At 43.4% G+C, this 22,058-nt stretch overlaps 1 protein-coding gene across 1 annotated transcript in view; it reads right to left on the bottom strand.

The window, feature by feature from the left end:
• Positions 1-4,592: 4,592 nt before the first annotated feature.
• The window catches only part of LOC142663644 (vertebrate ancient opsin-like), a 35,501-nt gene continuing 18,035 nt past the window's right edge, over positions 4,593-22,058 (bottom strand). Inside the window, exons 3-5 of the mRNA XM_075842394.1 lie at positions 13,161-13,278; positions 8,778-9,017; positions 4,593-5,180 (exon numbers count right to left, since the gene is read on the bottom strand). Of these exons, the coding sequence (XP_075698509.1) occupies positions 4,947-5,180; positions 8,778-9,017; positions 13,161-13,278 (592 nt within the window). The 3' untranslated portion in view covers positions 4,593-4,946. The remainder of the gene's footprint in view (positions 5,181-8,777; positions 9,018-13,160; positions 13,279-22,058) is intronic.

The following is a 22,058-nucleotide window of genomic DNA, read 5'->3' as shown; positions in this document are numbered from 1 at the left end:
AGCCATGAAGGCTTGGCATGGTCTGAAGGCATGGGTGCTTTTGGGCCCCTGGGTTGCTCCCTCTGCAGGAGCAGCGCTGCGGTGGCGGTAGCCGCCATGCGGTGCTGCAACCGTTAGAGTAGGGACCCACTTTCAGAGGTCGCCGTGAAGTGGCAAGTGGGCTTGCATACAATTTGATCAAAATGTTACAAAGAACCTCTCGTTCATGTTTACATATTTTGCCTAGCCGCAATTGATCATTGTATACAGTGGATGTGCGGTCCATGTCTTTTCTCTCCCCTTGATATTATACAGAGTCTATCCCCTCTGTTGTTTTGTTTTACTTGGTACCAGCACTCCACACTTTTGGCCCAGCTGATTTTAATTTAGGAATGACCTCATAAGTGTTCCTGCTCCTGCTTGTACTCTCAGTCGGCCACTGGGGGCGCATGGCAAGGTGAGCTCATTCCATCTGTTCACATGTTGTGGTGCTGTGTGGTGGTGTCTGTTGCTGTAGTGCTGCACTTGTGGGGGGACGTGGCCCAGAGCCAAGGAGGCTTGGCATGGTCTGAAGGCATGGGTGCTTTTGGGCCCCTGGGTTGCTCCCTCTGCAGGAGCAGCGCTGCGGTGGCGGTAGCCGCCATGCGGTGCTGCAACCGTTAGAGTAGGGACCCACTTTCAGAGGTCGCCGTGAAGTGGCAAGTGGGCTTGCATACAATTTGATCAAAATGTTACAAAGAACCTCTCGTTCGTGTTTACATATTTTGCCTAGCCGCAATTGATCATTGTATACAGTGGATGTGCGGTCCATGTCTTTTCTCTCCCCTTGATATTATACAGAGTCTATCCCCTCTGTTGTTTTGTTTTACTTGGTACCAGCACTCCACACTTTTGGCCCAGCTGATTTTAATTTAGGAATGACCTCATAAGTGTTCCTGCTCCTGCTTGTACTCTCAGTCGGCCACTGGGGGCGCATGGCAAGGTGAGCTCATTCCATCTGTTCACATGTTGTGGTGCTGTGTGGTGGTGTCTGTTGCTGTAGTGCTGCACTTGTGGGGGGACGTGGCCCAGAGCCAAGGAGGCTTGGCATGGTCTGAAGGCATGGGTGCTTTTGGGCCCCTGGGTTGCTCCCTCTGCAGGAGCAGCGCTGCGGTGGCGGTAGCCGCCATGCGGTGCTGCAACCGTTAGAGTAGGGACCCACTTTCAGAGGTCGCCGTGAAGTGGCAAGTGGGCTTGCATACAATTTGATCAAAATGTTACAAAGAACCTCTCGTTCATGTTTACATATTTTGCCTAGCCGCAATTGATCATTGTATACAGTGGATGTGCGGTCCATGTCTTTTCTCTCCCCTTGATATTATACAGAGTCTATCCCCTCTGTTGTTTTGTTTTACTTGGTACCAGCACTCCACACTTTTGGCCCAGCTGATTTTAATTTAGGAATGACCTCATAAGTGTTCCTGCTCCTGCTTGTACTCTCAGTCGGCCACTGGGGGCGCATGGCAAGGTGAGCTCATTCCATCTGTTCACATGTTGTGGTGCTGTGTGGTGGTGTCTGTTGCTGTAGTGCTGCACTTGTGGGGGGACGTGGCCCAGAGCCAAGGAGGCTTGGCATGGTCTGAAGGCATGGGTGCTTTTGGGCCCCTGGGTTGCTCCCTCTGCAGGAGCAGCGCTGCGGTGGCGGTAGCCGCCATGCGGTGCTGCAACCGTTAGAGTAGGGACCCACTTTCAGAGGTCGCCGTGAAGTGGCAAGTGGGCTTGCATACAATTTGATCAAAATGTTACAAAGAACCTCTCGTTCATGTTTACATATTTTGCCTAGCCGCAATTGATCATTGTATACAGTGGATGTGCGGTCCATGTCTTTTCTCTCCCCTTGATATTATACAGAGTCTATCCCCTCTGTTGTTTTGTTTTACTTGGTACCAGCACTCCACACTTTTGGCCCAGCTGATTTTAATTTAGGAATGACCTCATAAGTGTTCCTGCTCCTGCTTGTACTCTCAGTCGGCCACTGGGGGCGCATGGCAAGGTGAGCTCATTCCATCTGTTCACATGTTGTGGTGCTGTGTGGTGGTGTCTGTTGCTGTAGTGCTGCACTTGTGGGGGGACGTGGCCCAGAGCCAAGGAGGCTTGGCATGGTCTGAAGGCATGGGTGCTTTTGGGCCCCTGGGTTGCTCCCTCTGCAGGAGCAGCGCTGCGGTGGCGGTAGCCGCCATGCGGTGCTGCAACCGTTAGAGTAGGGACCCACTTTCAGAGGTCGCCGTGAAGTGGCAAGTGGGCTTGCATACAATTTGATCAAAATGTTACAAAGAACCTCTCGTTCATGTTTACATATTTTGCCTAGCCGCAATTGATCATTGTATACAGTGGATGTGCGGTCCATGTCTTTTCTCTCCCCTTGATATAATAGTAATGCAAACCAATAATAAATAGTGACAATACATGAAATGTATAATATACTAATGGTGAGTAAATATATACTAATAAGAATATATATAAAAATATATATATAGAGATATTAATGTACATATACATTACAGTGCATAAAAAATAATAAAAATAAACAAATACAAAAGCATATAGTGTACCGCAGAATAAACTAAATAAACATACAGTACACAAAAAGATATATAATATGATATGTGCTATAAATATCAAAGTGCAAAAGGAAGAATTTGATCCAGCGCTGCAATGGTGTGATTTAAAAAGGAACGTATTCCCAATTTTATTGGTATCCAGAAAACTTGTTTAAAAATTCGGTAACAGGCTTGGCGTCAAGGCATTCATTCATTCAGGTGAATGAATGCCATGATTAAGAGCACCAGCCGTGCTCGAAACGCGTAGGCTCAATACACCTACCTAATACTGCCTTGACGCCAAGCCTGTTACCGAATTTTTAAACAAGTTTTCTGGATACCAATAAAATTGGGAATACGTTCCTTTTTAAATCACACCATTGCAGCGCTGGATCAAATTCTTCCTTTTGTACTATTGCCTACCGTGGACCGTTGCGGAGATCCGGGCGAAGCAGGACTGCCAGGCGGCGAGCTGGTGATCTGGAGGTTTCCTCCCCCTTGTTTTACTAAATATCAAAGTGCATAGAACCACCAGAATGAAATAAAGTAATCATATATAAACCAAAAACAAAGATATAGATAATAATAAATAAAGAATATGAAAATAACAGAATATGTATGTATATATATATATATATATATATATATATATATATATATATATAATTCCAAAAATTAAATGAAATAAAAAATAGAATAAATACATAAGGCTCAGTATTATATAATATAATTAATAAACCAAAAAATTAATACACAGTAAAAATAAAAAAGTGCACTACTTTAGTTACAGATAAACAAGGTATATAAATATCAGACATATTATACAATACAGAATATATACATAACAGATGATAGGTGAATAGTAGAAAAAATATATATAATATATACATATAGAAAATAGTAGTAATAATAATAAATAATAAAATGCAATAAAAAAATAATAATAATAAATGAATAAATAATAAATTAAAACATAAACAAGCATACATAAACATAAAAAGAAATAATAAAATACATAAAAATACAAATAATAATAAATATAAAAATAAATATAAATATAAAAAGAAAATAAGAAAAGCATAATAAACAGTTATAAGGGTCCCTAGGCTATCTTTGCCTTCATTCATTACTAGGGCTTTTCTAGTCTAGCCTTTTTCATCATCGTTTACTAGTTAGGCAGCCATTGTACTATATGTGGGGCTTTGGTTATTCTGTGCCCACGTTTATCTTCTCCCCTGTGGATTTATTCTAGCGTGTGCTTTGGCCATTTTTGGATGGTTGACTCTGTGTGCTCATGGTCTGTTCCATCTGACCCTGCTGTTTAACTCTTCCGTGTATGGTTCCTTTTTTATCCTGTATTATGTGATTATGTACTATATTCAATAAAGATTTTTTGTACTCTTGTATATTATTGATATACTATTTTTTGAGGGTCATGTCCCTTCTGGTTCGCTTTTAGGTTGTATGTTATGTAGTTATTCTGAGATGGGCACACAGAGCAAGGGAACCTACTGAGCTGTGGGCTTCAGACCCTTCATTCCTGAACCAACAGCTAAAGAAGAATCATTGCAGTAGGTGACAGAAGAATGGCTATGGGTTAAAATAGCAGCTTGAGCTTCAAAAATAAAAGTGAGATTGGCTTCTTCCCGGCTGGAGCCTTTAAAATCGGGAACGTATCTCATTCACAAGTCCTGTGGAGCAAAGCCAGTAACAGTGATGGGCTGAGCTACAGACATTGTACCACCAGTGTCCAAGTTATCATCTTCATTGTGTCTCTGTTGGGTAAGTTCTGTATTCCAGATACAGAAATTGCATCTCTGGGTCAAAATTTTAAGAAACTATTTTTTACATCTAGATATATAAACATCAGTTAAAGTTGCAAAAGACACAAAGATAATTCTTTCAACCTGAACGTGATTTATGGTAAACATTGTATTTGCATTCTTGGTCACTTGTTATCAATCCAATCGAAGAATAAACTGAACTCAACCAAGAATTTGCCATAAAATAGCTTGTTTATTTAGTCTGGTGTTAACGGACAAATGTTTAATATTGCATAATTATAGGATGATTTTTCTTGTGGGTGATGGTGGGGTTTCGTTTTTTACCCTTATGCCTACCCTTTACTCACCCTGCATTCATGACCTACTAAATATTTAGGAATTATTGCACAACCATACCTCTAAATGATTTTGATACTGGATTGGTTGCAGTCGTATGTTTCTAACCATCTCGGAGTTCTACAAAAATGCTAAAATCCTAAAAAAAAATGTATAATTATTAGATCACAAACATTTGGCAAATTGCACACATTTATAATTGGAATACCCCACAATTTATATTAATTACACCACTGTTTTTTTGGTAATGACACCCCTGTATATCTGTCTACATCGGGCATATCTTGTTTTCCGATATTGGAAGCTGTGCAAATGAGTTGCAGCTACTCTGCTCTTCATCAGGCTTTCTGTTGCCATTGTTTGATGATAGGTGCGTTGCTATGGCTTGCATTTCACCACCATGGTTAGTGCGGTTAAGCACTACCCGCTCTGAAGTTGGGTTATTCGACTCCTTTGGTTCTAAGTCATTGCAGTGGAACATCTGAAGAAGACACCTCCTGAACTGGAAGAAAATGGCACATTTTAATCCTTAGAATAAAAGAACCAATGTACAGTAAATCCCTAGATTTATAAAAGTATAAAAACAACAATAAGAAAAAAATATCTATACAGGATTTCAGCATTTATTTTAACAAAGCAGGTTTAAAAATGTAAGTAATCTGATTGGTTGCTATGGAAAAAAAAAACTAGTATAAAAAAAAGAATCATAAGGCTCCCTTTACTGCCTCTACTGCGGTTGTCATCCAGATATCTCAGATTCCTGAAATAAAAATGTGGTTAAGACTTTATGTACACAACTATATTACAGATCCATGTGGTATAGATACATATTATAACAATGCTGTTACCCCATGTGCCCCTGGTTTTACAGGGAGGCATACAGAGGTTTTTCTCAATAATTCTATATGACATACTCCATCGCATGCTATATTATGCAGGTTATTACCATACATGCAGCATATGAACGCTCAGAGAGTGTTACGGACCCATAGGGATGCCATGTTCTGCCATATATTGTAACCAGTCCATTGTACAGTATGAGTGTAAGTGGAGCTGCACTACAAAAATGTAAGTTTGGTCCTTATATTAGATCAAAAATGAAAAAAAATAAAAGTTAAAACTAAATTTTAGTAAATTATGGCAATAGCAAGTAGAATGAATGAATTTAAACAGCTATCAGTGCAGGTCGTATAGTCTGAGACCATTGATAGAGAATTTTTGCAATAATAATAATAATAATAATAATGTATTTAAAAGGTGCCAACATTTTCTATCGCACTGTACAATAAGTTACAGGGTGCAGTACAAATCAGGTACAATGTTACCATATAAGGATAAAAAGAATGGACCCTCCATGCAAACTGTAACTGTTTAGCTATTCTTGTATCTCTATATGGCCCCTTTTACACCACATTTTCCATATACTTTTTTATTTTTATTTTTTCTAGAAGCAACTTAACCTGTTTCCACACCGCACCACAATAGGACATCACTAGCAGGAGTAAATTCATACAGTAATACATTTCTCTTTGTTTTGGAAAATACAACTCTACAAAGTGTAGAGAAAAAACGTGGTGGACCTTAGATGAGCAGGTTCATTGCCCCAAATCAACAGCTACAGCTTACTAGAAAGTGTCAGATAGACACCGTTTTCTCTAAGCAATGAAGAATGACAAATTTTTATAATATTTGACACAGTAGAGGGTGAGTTGAACGCATCAATCGCTCACTTTGTTCATTGTTTAATTATTAGTGTCCTAAGGGAAGCACAGATCAATACTGATCAATAGGAGCTGAGACATACAGAAAGGAGGAAGCCGGGATCTGAGATTTGTAACATTTTTGGTACACGTCCAGGCAATAACTGGAACACAATCCCAGAAAATAGGCATAATTAAGATGGGTATATCTAAATTGGAAATCCATTTCCATCTGTTCGACTTGCAGCTAAAAATTAACCATTGAAATGCAAATAATACACTTTGGTGCTTTTACAGCCCGATTGGTTTATCTATAGCAGGGGTATTCAACCTTTTTTGTTTAGTGTGCCTATTAAAAAATAAAATCAGAGGTGAAGTACTCACAGCGTGCCATGCAAATATGAAAGTCATATAACAGAATCTGTTACCATGTATGTGACATAAACCAATTAATCAGTCAATTAAACTTACATTCAATAAATATACAGCACTAAGAGCGTCCACTGAACACTAGCTATGGGGAGGGGGTGCACATAGGACAGACCGCAGCTACTGAACACCAGCTTTTGGGAGTTGCGCATAGGGGAGACAGCGGCTACTGAACACCAACTTAGGCGATTGGGGTACACAGAGGAAAGACCGCTGCTACTGAATATCAGCTTGGTGGGGTGCACATAGAAGAAACCGCAGCTACTACTGAATACCAGCTTGGTGGGGTGCACATAGAAGAGACCGCAGCTACTGAACACCAGCTTAGGGAATTGGGGTGCACAGAGGAAACACCGCTGCTACTGAACACCAGCTTGGTGGGGTGCACATAGAAGAGACCGCAGCTACTAAACACAAGCTTAGGGGATCGGGGTGCACAGAGGAAAGACCGCTGTTACTGAACATCAGCTTGAGGGGGGTGCACATAGGAGAGACCGCGGCTACTGAACACCAGCTTGGTGGGGTGCACATAGAAGAGACCGCAGCTACTACACACCAGCTTAGGGGATTGGGGTACACAGAGGAAAGACCGCTGCTACTGAAAATCAGCTTGAGGGGGGTGCACATAGGAGAGACTGCGGCAACTGAACACCAGCTTGAGGGAGGTGTCACACAGAGAAGAGAGAAACGCCAAATATTTCTTTTGAGGGAGTTGCACAAAGGAGAAAGAGCTTCCTTGCTGGAATCTTTGCCACAGTGGCATTGATTTCAAAAGTGACTTCAACTTACTTTTACAGAGACACCACTGATGGTGTCGGTGCAGATCACCAGGAGAGAGAAAGTAGCACTTTATTATAGCGCTGTACACCTGGGAAAAAAAGCAATGCATCATTGTGTGCTTGCAAAGCACACAACACTGTGCCGCCTATTGTCCAGCGGCGAAAAACACAGAATGAAGCACCGCTCTGTTTGCCTGGTGATCAGCGCCGCCAAGCTCATAATGAAGCATAGCTCTCTTTCCTTGTATTCAGCACCGCCAAGCATACACCGTCGCTCTACACTGGGAGAGGGGGGCGTGCCAGTAATCCATGCCTCACGTGCTAGCTGTGGCATGGAAGCCACAGTTTGCGGACCCCTAATCTAGAGCCTTAAGTGTGGTTATTTACATCAGAATAATAAATTTGAGGTAATCGTGATTGACTGCACCGTGTGAATATACCCTTAAAGGGGGTAGGTTTTTTTGCTATCTGGTATTTATTTGACATTATTTTGCCTGTTTCAAAGATGTAAAAACAACTGTGGAAATTACACTAGTTCGAATATGCTGCACAAACAGCGTACCTCAAATAAGAATTTTGATGTGAAGAGGGGTTTAAAATACCAACAAATGAAAGAAGTATTCCCCCAAAAAGCAGGGTAGCAAAAGAACACTGGCACTGAATGTTTGAGCTATCTCCATGTCCCTCTCCACTTTGAAAATGGTGCTCAGATGGTAATACGGATGTAGCCATCCTTATCTTGACATAACTTGCTGCAGCGTGATATCACACAACAAAAGCCATTGAAAAGTCATTAAAAAAGTGAAGATAAAAGATCTTGCCACTGTGTATTTAATGCTTTAAAAGTCAAGATAAAGACGGCTACATCTGTACATTGCCTTATATAGGGGATGGTGTTATGTCTCACATGATTTGACACAGCTCTTTTGATGGGCTGTGTACTTTCCTGATTCGCCAACGATAAACATAATTTTAAATTATTTTACATGGTGAAACCCCTAATGGATAGCAGTGATGATCGGGTTAGAAACATGTATAACTGAAATCTGTAAATCCTCTATTTTTTTTTTTTTTATTTAACTTTTTTTTTTAGGTCCATTCGTGCACTTATTGTTTGCTCTGAGAGAGATTTGAAAATTAAAAGTATTATACGTTTAACTCTGAAATGAATAGATAATTTGTATACTGTACCTGTTTATTCATAAATACGTAAATAATAGGGTTATACATAGAAGCAGTTTTTGCAAAGAATGCTGGGATTGCTGAGAGACGTGGATCCAACTCTATGGTGGGATGTGCTGTCACCAAAATAGAAAAGGCAGCATATGGCGTCCAGCAAATAAGAAAAGCCAGGATCATTATTATAACCATGCGAGTGACTTCTTTCTCTGGTTTCCTGCAGGATCCCAGCCTGCTCTGAGTGTCTGATACCTGAAGAGAGAGGATATCACTGATAAACACATTTTATTTTCTGTTGCCTGTAAACCACCAACATATTCCGCAACTCTGTACAGAGATTGTCATCTTTCACATCAGTCCCTGTCCCTAAGGGTACTCACAAACTAATTCCCCTATCTCAGACACACACACTAGGGCCAGTGGTGTAACAACCACCGTAGCAGTCAGAGCGGCTGCTACGGTCCCTCAATCCCGCCTGCCACCACTTTCAATTGTATTTGCGTCTGCAGGATACAGATAAAATTGAACACAATCGTGGAGCAGGGAGCCGTTAGCTTCCTGCTCCACCATTGACTCAGTAACCCCTAACAATGGCACAGGCTTAAGGAATGCAGCGACATCAGCTTGCCTGTCTGTGCCTAGCCACCAACTGCACTGGACAGAAGAGGCCTCAAGAGTGAGCTGCTCCGTTCGTCATAGAAATGGGGCTAAGTGAGTATTATAATTTTCATTATTTTAAGGGGCACTAAGGGGCATCACTTCTGTGTGTGGGGTACTTAGGGGGCATCACTACTGTGAAGGGGACACTTAGTAGACATTACTACTGTGAGTGTGGCACCAAGGGGGAATATTTCTATATGGAGGCACTTAGGTGGCATAATTATTGTGTATGGGGTACTCAGGGGGCATCCTCATCACTGTGTAGGGGTACTATTACTGTCTACCACACATAGAGGGCACTATGAAAGTGTGTGGGGCTCAAAGGGGCACTATTACTGTGTACTGCACAAAGGGAGGCACTATTACAGTGTTGGGAACTACTTGTTTACCACTATTATTTTTAGCAGCACTATCTGTGTGGTATTATTTTTGCAGCAGTAGGACACTGTTAGGGCTTGTTCACACGTTGCGGAATTGCTGCGTTTTTTCCGTCCGGAATTGCGGACGTAAAAAACGCAGCAGAAATCAGTAGCAGCAAAGTGGATGAGTTTGAACAAATCTCATCCACACGCTGCAGAAAAACTGTGCGGAAAAAAACGCTCAGAAATTTTCCAGTGCTGCGGAACTTTATTCTGTAGCATGTCAATTGTATTTGCGTAAAAGCAGCTTATTTGTTGCGGGAATTCCCCATTGAATTCAATGGGGAGCTAAATCCTGCAACGAGCAGCAGTTGTTGCGTTTTTTTGCGGCAGGTTCGTAGCGATCCCGCCGCAAAAAAGCGCAACTCAGAAAAAAAAGAAGAGCCTGATACTTACTCAAAAGTCTGTGTTCCTCCCTCCAGCGCAGCCACCTGGGATGAAGATTCATTCCATGTGACCACTGCAGCCAATCATAAGCTGTAGCGGCGGTCACATGGGATGAAACGTCATCCCAGAAGGCCGGCCTGGGTGAAGTCAGAACGCCGGCCTCCTGGAATGAGGCTTCATCCCATGTGACTGCCACTGCAGCCAATCACAGGCTGCAGCAGTCTCCTGGGATGAGACGTCATTCTAGGAGGCCGGACTGCTGTCAATTTTCCGCAGCAGACATACCGGGCGAAAAACTGCACCACAGTTTGGTGCAGTTTTTCACCCGGAATTCCCTGTGGGACACAGGACGGATATGCTGCGTGCTTTTACGCAGCATATTCGTCCCGAGTGTACTTAAAGGGTGCATTAGGATAGGAAGTTTGTGTATGGGATGGGGGGTGCTGGATTTAATAGTGCTTTATTCATTGCACTGCATTCACAGCATGATAATACTATGTAGAGCACCAGTGTAGAACTGGTATGCAACCACTGCATGGTAATATTATTGGTTGTATTGGTCTTTGTGGTAGGTATACAGATGCTGCAAAGTTTAACTTGACTCTAATATCTTGTTGCAGCGTGATATCAGACAACAAAAGCCATTGAAAAAAGTCAAGTTAAAGTTTCTTGCCACGGTGTGTTTAATGCGTTAAGAATCAAGTTAAAGATTGCTACATCTGTATGTAGTCATGTTCTGGAGGTATTGGCCCTTGTATAGTAGTAGTATTAAGTTGTACTGTATTATTGAGGTAAATTATCATATATACATTAGTGTTTATGACGGGGCAAATAATTTGGGGGAGGGGCAGATTCATTTATGTATACAGGTTCTAGGCACTACAATTCAGATTTTTCATTATAAAGTAATTTCCAGGGACAGTATACTGCTGAGACAGTGTAGCTGAGCTATCTTATGTTATAAAAGTTGTCTTATAGCTATGCTGGTTTTAATTAATAAACTTAATATCTTCCAGTGCCCGGAAGTTAAGAGGACTGAGATTGGTAAATTGGGGTCTGGGGTCAAAATGGACTTACTTTGTTTGGTCTGAGGTCTGATAGTTAAATGCAATGAAAGTTTTAACTTTTACATGGAGCTGGTAAATATTCATGCTCGAGGGGGAGTAGCCCTATCAAAAGTTTTTACTCTGGGGCACAGCCTTTTCTAGTTACACCCCTGACTATCTTATTGATATGTTTTTGGAGTGTGTAAGAAAACTGGGGTACCTGGAGGAAATCCACGCAAATACAGAAAGAACAAACTCCATGTAGATATAGTACTTGGTTGGGCAGCCCCAGTGCTAACCAATGACAACTAGCGCTGTGTACTACATGGACGACGGTGCCGCCCAGATAAACTGTAGATAAAAATTGGTCTAGAATTGCTCCTCAACTGATCTACGGGGAGGTATATTTATTCTGATCTAATACTTTGTGGTATCATTCATTAAAATGTAGTTACCTAAGCTTCCACATGAGACTCCTAATAAGTTGCTGTTTACCTATTCAGTACCCATCAAGCTTTTGACTCCGTCTTCCACATGTGCTGACCGAGCAGTCAGGTACAATAAGACCAGTTTGGATTCCTGAGCTAGCTCTGACAGAAAACCAGTTACATATTGATCCCACAGATTACTGGAATTTCGGCATCCTAGAGATACTATAAAATACTATTGATCTAAACTAACCAGCGTCTAAGACCCGATGTAAATACAAAGCCGTCAAATGTATAAAGTAGAATAGTAGACATAAAAATGGATTTAGTGATGTGAAGCAGCTTGACAATATTGTCTTATGGATAAGGGGATATAATTCATAGTCAAGTCAGAATTGGCCTCTCATCTTGTTAATAGTAAACCAAAATGTAGTGATGGAAACAGCAGTATAACTACTGAACTTGAGCAACAACCAAAGGACCTACAGTGGTGACATATATCAGATCTAATACACAAAGGAGAACCCACATAGTAGAGCTAGACCACAGTAACCACCATATTTAGTCCCGATAATGTTCAAGGGCAAACACAGGATTGTTATGGTGGGGGGGGGGGGTGGTGAGTCCGAATTTCTTAATGCAACCAGAAGAGACAGAAGCCGCCGTTACAGGGGTTGGCCCAAAAAACAACATTTAATCACCTGTCCACAGAACAGGTGATACATGTATGATCGCTGCGGGTCCCATAGATCCTGAGAATAAATGTCCTATGTGGTTTTTATTATAATGGTTTTAGGTATTTTGGTTTTTAAAGTATTTATTATTATTATTGATAGAAATCTTTGGTAACCCTTAATAAAAACTTTGCAGCCTTTTTTATCCACATATCTGTTTCCTGTGTTTTATTTATAGGTTAATTTCAGTCTATTTGAATTGTGCCTTGTACCATCGTGTACCTGCCAAGCTTTGTGCCTTAGGAGACTATAACCTCCAAGCTGTGTGCCAACCCGGTAACCGCTACGACCAGTACCACTGTTGTAACAATCACGCATTGTGTCCCTGCCGGAGTAAAAGTCTTGATTTATTGAACTGTATTGTGTCTGCCTCCATTACTGTGCCCTCCTGAGGTGGGTTCCCGTGTCAGGATCAAGGGCCACACTCACAAAAAACAGACCCTCTTACGGGTTCAGGAGGCAGGAGCTTTAGTCAGAAAATATGGCAGAGATTATACTAAATCTGTGGGGGCTTCGTGATAGTCTTCTTTAACCCGGAGAATTTCTCATAGCTTTGCCGGGTTATGGGATCACTGTTGTGAGTCCAGTGTTAACATTATATTTTAAATTCCCTGTATTTCTTTGGTGGAATATATACGGCTCTCACATGGACCTGTAATAAATACAATGGGAATGAATGATGACTTATTCTAGTAGCATCTCCATGTCTACAGAGACTTACCTTCCTCAGCTTTCTCATTAACTTCCCATAAGACACAAATATGAGCATCAGAGGTAGAACAAAGCATGTCATAAGGAATGTGATAATGTAGGTTTGGTCTTGCATTTTTCCTGAATACCTGTCCCAAAAATGATAAGAAATAACGAATTAATCCGTGACCGATAGGAGATTAAAAAGGAGGAGCAAAATTAAAATGGCCTGCCCCAAAGTTGGTTTGTCACCCCTGCTACCCTTCTCCAATGAGATCTACAAATTCTGAGACAGTCAAACAAATACGATGGGGCTTAAGTAATCTAATTTCGCAAGGTCAGAGAAATTACATACAGCACATATACTCAGAGACAAACTAAGACCCAGGGAAGAGAACAAAATCCACATCGCTGTATTCTGCATCTGTATCACATGGATCCCAAATATGGCACCTATTGCCTAGTGTGCTTTCGATTTTACATGTAGGCACACAAAGGTTTTTTCTCGTGGATTTCATGGCATGTTTCATTCCATGCCGTATAACATAGAAGAGGGAAGAATGTGTTTCACAGAGGCACCACACAGTGGCAAATGGGCTACAAAATGGGCACATCAGTGGCACACAGAGGAACAGTTTGGGCCTTTAGATTTCTATGGGTGCTATATTCGGGTTCCGTCAAAGACAGATTTCAAATATGGCCAAGTGCATAAGGCCTAACATGGAGGAAATATACTTGTTCCATACAGTTGCTGCCCTGGTCAAATTCAAAACCAGGTCCCCAGTGCAAACCGTTGTGCTCACCAGTAGGCATCATGCAGATGGCTATATCCTACGGCTCTGTTTTATATGGAGCCATAATAGAGCTGCCATAGTGGTGCATGGGGCCTCTAATGTAACTCTATATACCTATGGTTTCATAAGGAGGCATATGGAGGGTTTTTTTCAAATCTGTCTAAATCTGACATAAGAAAATTGTGGCATGTACGGAGTTACTGTCCCTTAGGAGTATTGGTACTAGAAGAGATTATTTATGTATTTATGGCAAAAGACAGAGCCTGTAAGGAGCCATATGACCTCCACGCACTGTCGTAGAGGCTCTGTGCGCACGGCTCTTAGTGACACTATGGCTGGTTTACAGCTCCTTCCAACTAATCGGTTATTAGCATGAATAAAGTTTTGCTTACAAATAAAAACTGCTCCTAGAGATTAATATTCTAACAACATAACAGGTTAATTAGGAGACGCGATATCCTCGTGTAACCCAAGTGTTGTAGCACAGTGATAACAGGAAACCAGAGACAGATTTCAGCCTGGGGAATCGAGCTGCAGTTTGACAGTAAACAGCGTTATGGGGCAAAGTATTGCATATGATTCTAAATACTTTTAAGTAGGATATATTATTGCAGCTGGTAAATAGCTGCCAGCTTGTTTCGCCTTTGGGATACTGGGGGACATCATAACAATTAATGTTTAAGCTTCACATTGTTAGCATGTCAGCTAACAAGCAAACTAATACACTTGGATCTATCTCTGCATTGTTCTTCCATAGATAAATATGAAATATAAATACATTCACATTTCAGGGGTCAGCACTGTGTGTTTTTATTATACAGAAAACGACATTATGATAAAAGGTGGACATTTATTTTAAGGTTCATGGTGTAGGTGAAAAGTCTATACCAGTCAACACACCAACTAAAGCTAGCCATGGACACATTTTTTTTTTTTACTATGATCACATGAGCTATCACTTTTTGACATGCATAATTTTGTCCCATAAACAATGCAGCTAATTGTAACCCTGAAAATGATGTTATATATTTAAAGGGGTTGTCCAGGATTACAAAAACATGGCTGCTTTAGTCCAAAAACAGTGTTACACCTGCCCATGGGTTGTGTCTGGTACTGCAGCTCAGCTCTACTGAAGTAAACGGTCCAGCAGAATACAAACCCAATTGGATCTGACTTTGGAGCAAATGATAACTATAAAAATTGATTTGAAATTAAAAGTGGACTTGTGCATGTCCTGTATAGATATCTCCTTTGGTGGGCCCAAGACATCCCATTCCGACAACAAATTCAGCTGCTGATTGGTGCTCAGAATTGTGCTCATGATAGGAGAGAGCTGCTTCATTCATAGACTGGGTTCTGATACTGCAGCACACGTAGATACTATAAAAGCCAAAAGGATCCCAAAAAATGGTGTTCCCATTGTAGAGCACTGTGTAATGTCATAGTAACCTAGCCACAGATCATTATATGTGCCCCTCCAAATCCAAATTTTCTCTTTGGTTTAAGACTGGGAATATTGCCAGGCTGTTATTTTCAGGATAGAATCATACTTATTCCATGTGCTTGCCATCCATCTGATAGTGGAAGTATTTTAATGGAAGCAGCACTATAGACCATTTCCCGGGAGACTTCCACCTCCAGCTTCGGAGCATGACCTCTTGTTCTAATACTTCTCTTCCTCTCATATAACCTTCGCTCCCAGATCTGATGAATTCCTAGATGATTCATTTACTCTTGTTCAACATTCATCTTACACATAGCTATTACCTATCATTGCTCTGTAATATTCTAACGTCTCATTACCTAGGAATATAAATATTCATTAGTGACTGAGCATTATTTGGATTTTTCCCATTCTTTAATTGGCAATGAGCCGTCACGTTTCACACTTGTTATAGTTAGAGAAAGTTCATTCATTCACTCCAACACTTCATCTCAGCTCACAATTTTATAGGCATTTCGAAGAAACCAGAGGTGTAACTTAAAGCTACTAGGCACCAATGCAAAATTGGTAACAGCCCCACCCCTAAAAAAAACCTGTCCCTGTAATTTATAGTACTGGTCTCATATGGGGCAGAGGAACCTCTTGGGCCCCCTCTGGCTCCAGGGCTCGACTGCGACTAGATCCTCTGCACTTTCTATAGTTACGCCCCTAAAAAGACACACAAGGACCAGTAGGCCAGGAATAATGTGGGTCAATACAAAGCTTTGGGGGGGGGGGCGTGGCTTTGACATGGCAGTGTGAGGACGCATCTTCTTGAGGCTCCGGACTTGGCTTACAGAAAATCGCCCAAAAGGGCTCACTTACCTGGCTTTTGTGAGCGATGACGAAGGGGAGGCATCGTAAGAGTGTCCCGGCTATTCCTGCCACCTCTTCCATCGGCAGGTTCCTTCGCTCCAGGCAGGATGGGACATCTCCGCGGCGCTCATTTATTCCTCCTTCAGGCCGCAGTCGGACGCCGCCAGCACGTGGGCTCTCGCCGACTTCCTGCTCCTCCGGGCCGGCAAGTACCAGCTGTTGCTCCCAGGTCCAAGTTCCCAACATGGCGACTTCGGAGGTATGTTAGGGACCTGATGCCATGCCTGGGACGGCCCCACCGGCCCTGGCGGATAAATTTCCTCGTCTCCAGCCCCAGTCTGTGACGCGGCAGGATGCTGACCGCATGGCTCTGCAAAGCAGGGCGGTACAGGTGGCGCCATTTTCTTTTGCCGCTCCGCGGCTTTCTCCCCCAGTAGATTTAATGCAGCTTAGCCAGGGGACGCTGGCCATTTTGAGGGGACCACTCACCCCTTCTGCGGTGGAGGGGGATCGCGTGTCTGTCTTTTCTCCGGGTCCTCCGCCCTCTATGGAACGGACCTTGATGGAACTGTGGGAAATGGTGCGGGCTCTGCCTACCAAGTCTGACTTGGATTTACGTCTCTCCCGCCTGGAGGAGAAACATGATAAGGCCATTGGTGCAGTCTCACAGGAGGTACGTTCATTGGCCGCATGTGGAGACATTAGATTGCCAGAAATCTGTTTATTCCATGGACATCTCGGTCCTTTCTCAGACTTTGGACACTCAATCTACCCAAATGCGGGACTTTTCCTTACACCTGGATGATGTGGAAAATAGGGGGAGACGGAACAATTTGAAATTGAGAGGCATATCGGAATCTGTACCTCCGGAAGGCCGATATGACGCAGTGATTCATATCTTTAACAAGCTCATGGATAGACAACGAGATATGGCCATTGAGATGGGTAGGGTGCATAGACAATCAGAAGGAGGACATTGCACGAAGAGCCTGGGAAAAGGGGGCCATACCCTATAATGGTTCAGAGGTCACCGTTTTGCCGGATGTTTCCAGATTGACTCTCTACATGCGTAGAGCTGTACACCCTTTACTGGAGGCTACTAAAGCGGTGGACGCTACATACAGGTGGGGCGATTCCTTCCACATCATACTCCGCAAACAGGGGCATTCGTTTGCTGTTCGATCTCCGGGTGACCTGGAGGAGGCCTTTCGGTTCCTGGAGATCTCTCCAGTACGGCTGCCGGATTGGACAGAGCCCCCAACGTCGCTCTTTCCCAGAGGAGTTCCCTACCCTGATCCTGTTCGTCCGATTCCGCCTCACTCCAGAGACTGTCCAGCCGAGATGCGGACTCCAGTGCGGCGTTCACCACGCAGAGACTGACTTACCACATTATAACTGTATGGCCTAGCCCTCACCATTTGGGCCTCGGTCACTGTTTGAGTGTTACTCGTGCTTATTACCCCTTTGCAGTGTTCTTCAAGAGGTGCAGCTGTTGGTATTGGAGGTGATTCTGAACGGGACATTCTGTACAGTATGCTGGCAAGGGGGTTTCTCTACTTGACCTGCACATGTTTATCCAATCAGGGGTAGGGAGGTCTCCGCAGACGTCCACTTTCGTGTCCGTTCTATGTTTCTGTGTTCTCCGGTCTGGTTGAGTATGTAGGGGGGTTGGAGCGGCGCAGGTAGGTTGATTATGGGGGGTAGGGGTTTTGGATATCTTCGGGTTCGGGTTCCCAATCAGGCCTTTGGCGTTGATGCTTAGCTTATATTCCTTATGTCAGATGTACCTCTGCCCTTGTGTGTTGTTAGTCATGGTGGCACCCCACAAGATGTCCTAGGCAGCGGGTAGTCCCTTCACAGGGGAATACTGGGGTAGGTGGTGCTTAGAAGGTGGATCGGGTAGCACATTCAGTATTTAGCCGGTTGAGTCCGGAGTATCCTTGAGCTCAATTTGATAATCCTGGTTTATTTTGTAATTCTTTGAAGATTTGTTTTTTCGCATCGCTGTCATTCTTCGTTCCCCATTAGGGTCCCGTGTTGTTGTGTCGCGGTCGGAGGGTATTTTTCCTTCTGAGGGCGGCATAACACACGACGAGTTGTTGAGGGGTTATGTACTCTGCTTTTAGTGGGGCTGTTTTGTTCCATTGTTCTGATATTTCTGTCCTTTTTAAGGGGTCTTTTTTCTTTCTTGCTTTCCTTCCCTTCCTCACTCTGTCTTCTTCTTCTTCCCCTATTATGTCTAACATTACCATTGTTTCCCTGAATGCGCAGGGTCTGAACATCCCGGAAAAGAGGTCATCCATTCTCCCTCTTCTCTGGAAGAAAAAAGCGCAAGTGGCCTTCCTTCAGGAGACCCACTTCTGGGCTGATTGTATACCGAAGCTCACGAATTCACATTATACGGATGGGTATCATAGCGTGTCCCCAGATTCTAAGACTAAAGGGGTCTCCATCCTGATTTCATGCTCTCTCCCTTGGGAACATGTGGAGACTCGCATGGATGGAGTGGGAAGGTATCCCTTCGTGAAAGGTAGGCTGGCTAACACTCTGTTCACACTGGCCTCGTATTATCTCCCTAACTCTGGTCAGGTTGCCTTTCTAGAATGGGTCCTGGTGGAGTTGGATGACTTTCTGGAAGGTACTCTAATACTGGGTGGGGACTTGACTGTCCCCTTAGACCCACTCCTCACGAGGGCACTCGTCTTTATCTAGGTCAGCCCATCGTCGTATACGTCGGTTGTTGCATGAGCACCAATTAATTGATATGTGGCAGCTCATGCATCCGTCAACAAAAGACTATACTTTTTTTTCGGCCCCCCATAACTCATACCCCTGAATAGACTATCTCTTTCTACGTCATACACATATTTCCGGCCTTACATCAGCCTCCATAGATGATATTACCTTTTCTGATCATGCTCTTATCACACTTACTCTCTCCCTCCCAACGGTCCACCCTCGCTCCTGGCAGTGGCGCTTGAATGAATCGCTTCTGCAGGATTCGACGGTGGTGTCGGATATACGCAGGGACCTCCAAGAGTATTTTGCCACAAATGTCTCTCCGGAGGTTGACCCTCTTTGCATTCGGGAGGCGCATGTGTGTAATTTGCAGTTCCTTCATTTGCATTGGTTCTAAACTAAAGAAGGAGCGGGCTGCACACTTGTTGGATCTCTTGTCCCGAATACATCTGTTGAAACAGTCCCATAAGGCCTCCCTGGACTGGGTTGTGGCGGTGGAGCTGTGGCAGCTGAGGGTTCAGATTCATTCGCTTTGCCTTTCCAAGGCTAGGGCTTCCTTAGCTAAATGCAGACAGCATTTTTATGAATTCAGTAACAAACCGGGTAGTACCCTTGCGTGGGCACTTAGGAAAACCAGTTCTCGTACTTATGTTCCTCATATTCAAGCTTCCCACAATCGGCGTTTGCAACTTCCCCATGACATCTCGGAGGCCTTCCGTGCCTACTACCACTCTCTCTATAATCTCCCTCGGGCCTCTTCATCCCCGGATGGGGGGAGCCATTTGGAGTGATTGAGTCATATCTTCGGACCTCAGAGATGAAATGTATCCCCCAGGAGGCTATTGCTGCTCTGGAGGCTCCTATTTCCCCAGAGGATTTGTCGTGGGCATTGAAGGACTCACCAGTGGGGAAGGCGCCGGGCCCTGATGGCCTCCCTTTGCAATATTATAAGGCCTGCTTTCTCCCCATTTCCTACACGCCTTCAACTCCCTTACTGAGGGGAGTTCCCTTCCCCAAGATACGCTGCGGGCTTACATTACGGTAATACCCAAAGAGGGGAAGGACCCTTCCATGTGCCAAAATTACCGCCCTATATCTTTGTTAAACGTAGATCTAAAGTTGTTATCGAAAATTCTGGCTTATAGGATGACTCCGCTTCTACAAAATGTTATACATAATGACCAGGTGGGTTTTATGCCTCTTAGGGAAGCTCGGGATAATACCACAAGAGAAATTAATTTAATATATCAAGCTGCTGCCTCAGCTCTGCCCACGTTCTTTCTGTCCACGGACGTGGAAAAGGCCTTTGACATCGTCAACTGGGACTTTATGCTGGCCACCTTATGACATATTGGACTAGGCACTCATATGATGCAATGGATTTAGAGTCTCTACTCCTCCCCCTCGGCCCGGGTTAAGGTTAGTGGTCACTTCTCCTCCTCACTCGCTATTTCAAATGGTACTAAGCAAGATTGTCCCTTGTCCCCCTTAATTCTCATTTTATGCTTGGAGCCCTTCTTGCGCCATATTCGCTCCAATCCAGACATAGCTGGCGTTTCTTTGGGAGAGAGGTCTCATAAGGTTGCAGCATATGCGGATGACCTGCTCTTCATTCTTACTGCACCCAGGATTTCCTTGCCCAATCTGATGGCGGAGATGAGTAGATATTCGATATTGTCCAATTTCAAGATTAACTACAAGAAGTCGGAGGCTCTCAATGTCTCGTTGTCACAGTCTCTGGTGGAGGATCTGTCCTTCTCCTTCAAATGGGCTAGGGATGGCCTGTGTGAATATGTAAAAGTGTGGAGCAGCCTTCACCAGGTAAATAGCAGGCAATGATGACTTTAATTATAGTAGAACTATTGTATGGTATAGCCGCTGGGAAAAATGACCTGGACGCCTGCTTTGATGTGTACTCAAGCCGCAACTAGCATAGGGGTGCTGGGTGCATCCCACAGACAGTGTTAAAGTGTTAAAAGGCATCTGTTGCTTCCAATTGGGGTTCATTACGCAGGCTAGAGCCCTGAAGAATATATAGGCTAATGCCGGGTAGGGATGCCAGTGAAGCTCCCCGCATTCTGTGAGAGTGGTGACTGCAGGTGGAGATGGCAGGGGCCTCCTTGCAGGCAGAGTAATCGATTACCTGAGGTGCCAGGGAACCTCCCTGCAAGATTGTAAGAGAAGTAGGCCAAAAAGATAGAAAAAGAGCCTGGAGATAAAAAGGGTGTTCCCCTGTATCAGGGAGGAGTTCACACTCTTTACGCAAATCAGGTGGTATACGACCATTGCCTGAACTACCGCCATTTTCTTGTGTAACATTAAAAGGGACTGAGACTCTCCCCTGAGAAGTTGTTTATACGCTTAATTTCTGTTATCACTATTGAATAAAACAGACTTTTCTGACCACCACTGTATTCTCTTATCTGCTTGGCTTACAAATTTATTCTTATAATGACACACTAAAATCACTGTTAAAGTCCATTCGTTTCAGAAGTCACTGTGTACAGTTAGGGTGCCCATACTCGTAGGATTGGTGTGCTGCACGGCCATAAACGTGTGGCATAACTGCACACGGATTTACCGCAAATTATCAGTTTTGCAACATGGTTTTTGGCTGTGCGGCTTGTACAGGTGAAATACATTGAAACAACGTGTACAAGCTGCACAGACAAAAGCCACATTCCAGATTGCAAAGCAGCAGTACTATTGGCCGCGTGATGCAGCACTGCTACATGTACAGGCAACTTTAAGGGCATATGAGTGATGGTAGTATAAATACAGCCGTATCTGCAGGATCCAACTGCTGATGAGTCATGTTCATGGCAAAAATGAAAACCATGAAGACAAAAGAACACTGCAAACAACTCTGTGGCAATAAGATGGTTCCAACCCACTGAATTAGTAAAAAGTAATAGGGCCTAAAGCAAATTTCATACAGTGCTACCTGTACCTGAAAAGAATGCAAGGACTATAGAACTTCCAAATATTACTGCGACACTTATACAGGCAGAGAAGTAGGTGGGAGAGAAGGGGAAGAATGTACTCCACACCAGGGCACGATTGCCACAGCAGCATCTGGGCTATGTAAAAATCCAAT

The sequence above is a fragment of the Rhinoderma darwinii genome, chromosome 11 (genome assembly GCF_050947455.1).
Source record: "Rhinoderma darwinii isolate aRhiDar2 chromosome 11, aRhiDar2.hap1, whole genome shotgun sequence".
NCBI lineage: Eukaryota > Metazoa > Chordata > Amphibia > Anura > Rhinodermatidae > Rhinoderma > Rhinoderma darwinii.
This window is presented reverse-complemented; position numbering and strand designations above follow the sequence as displayed.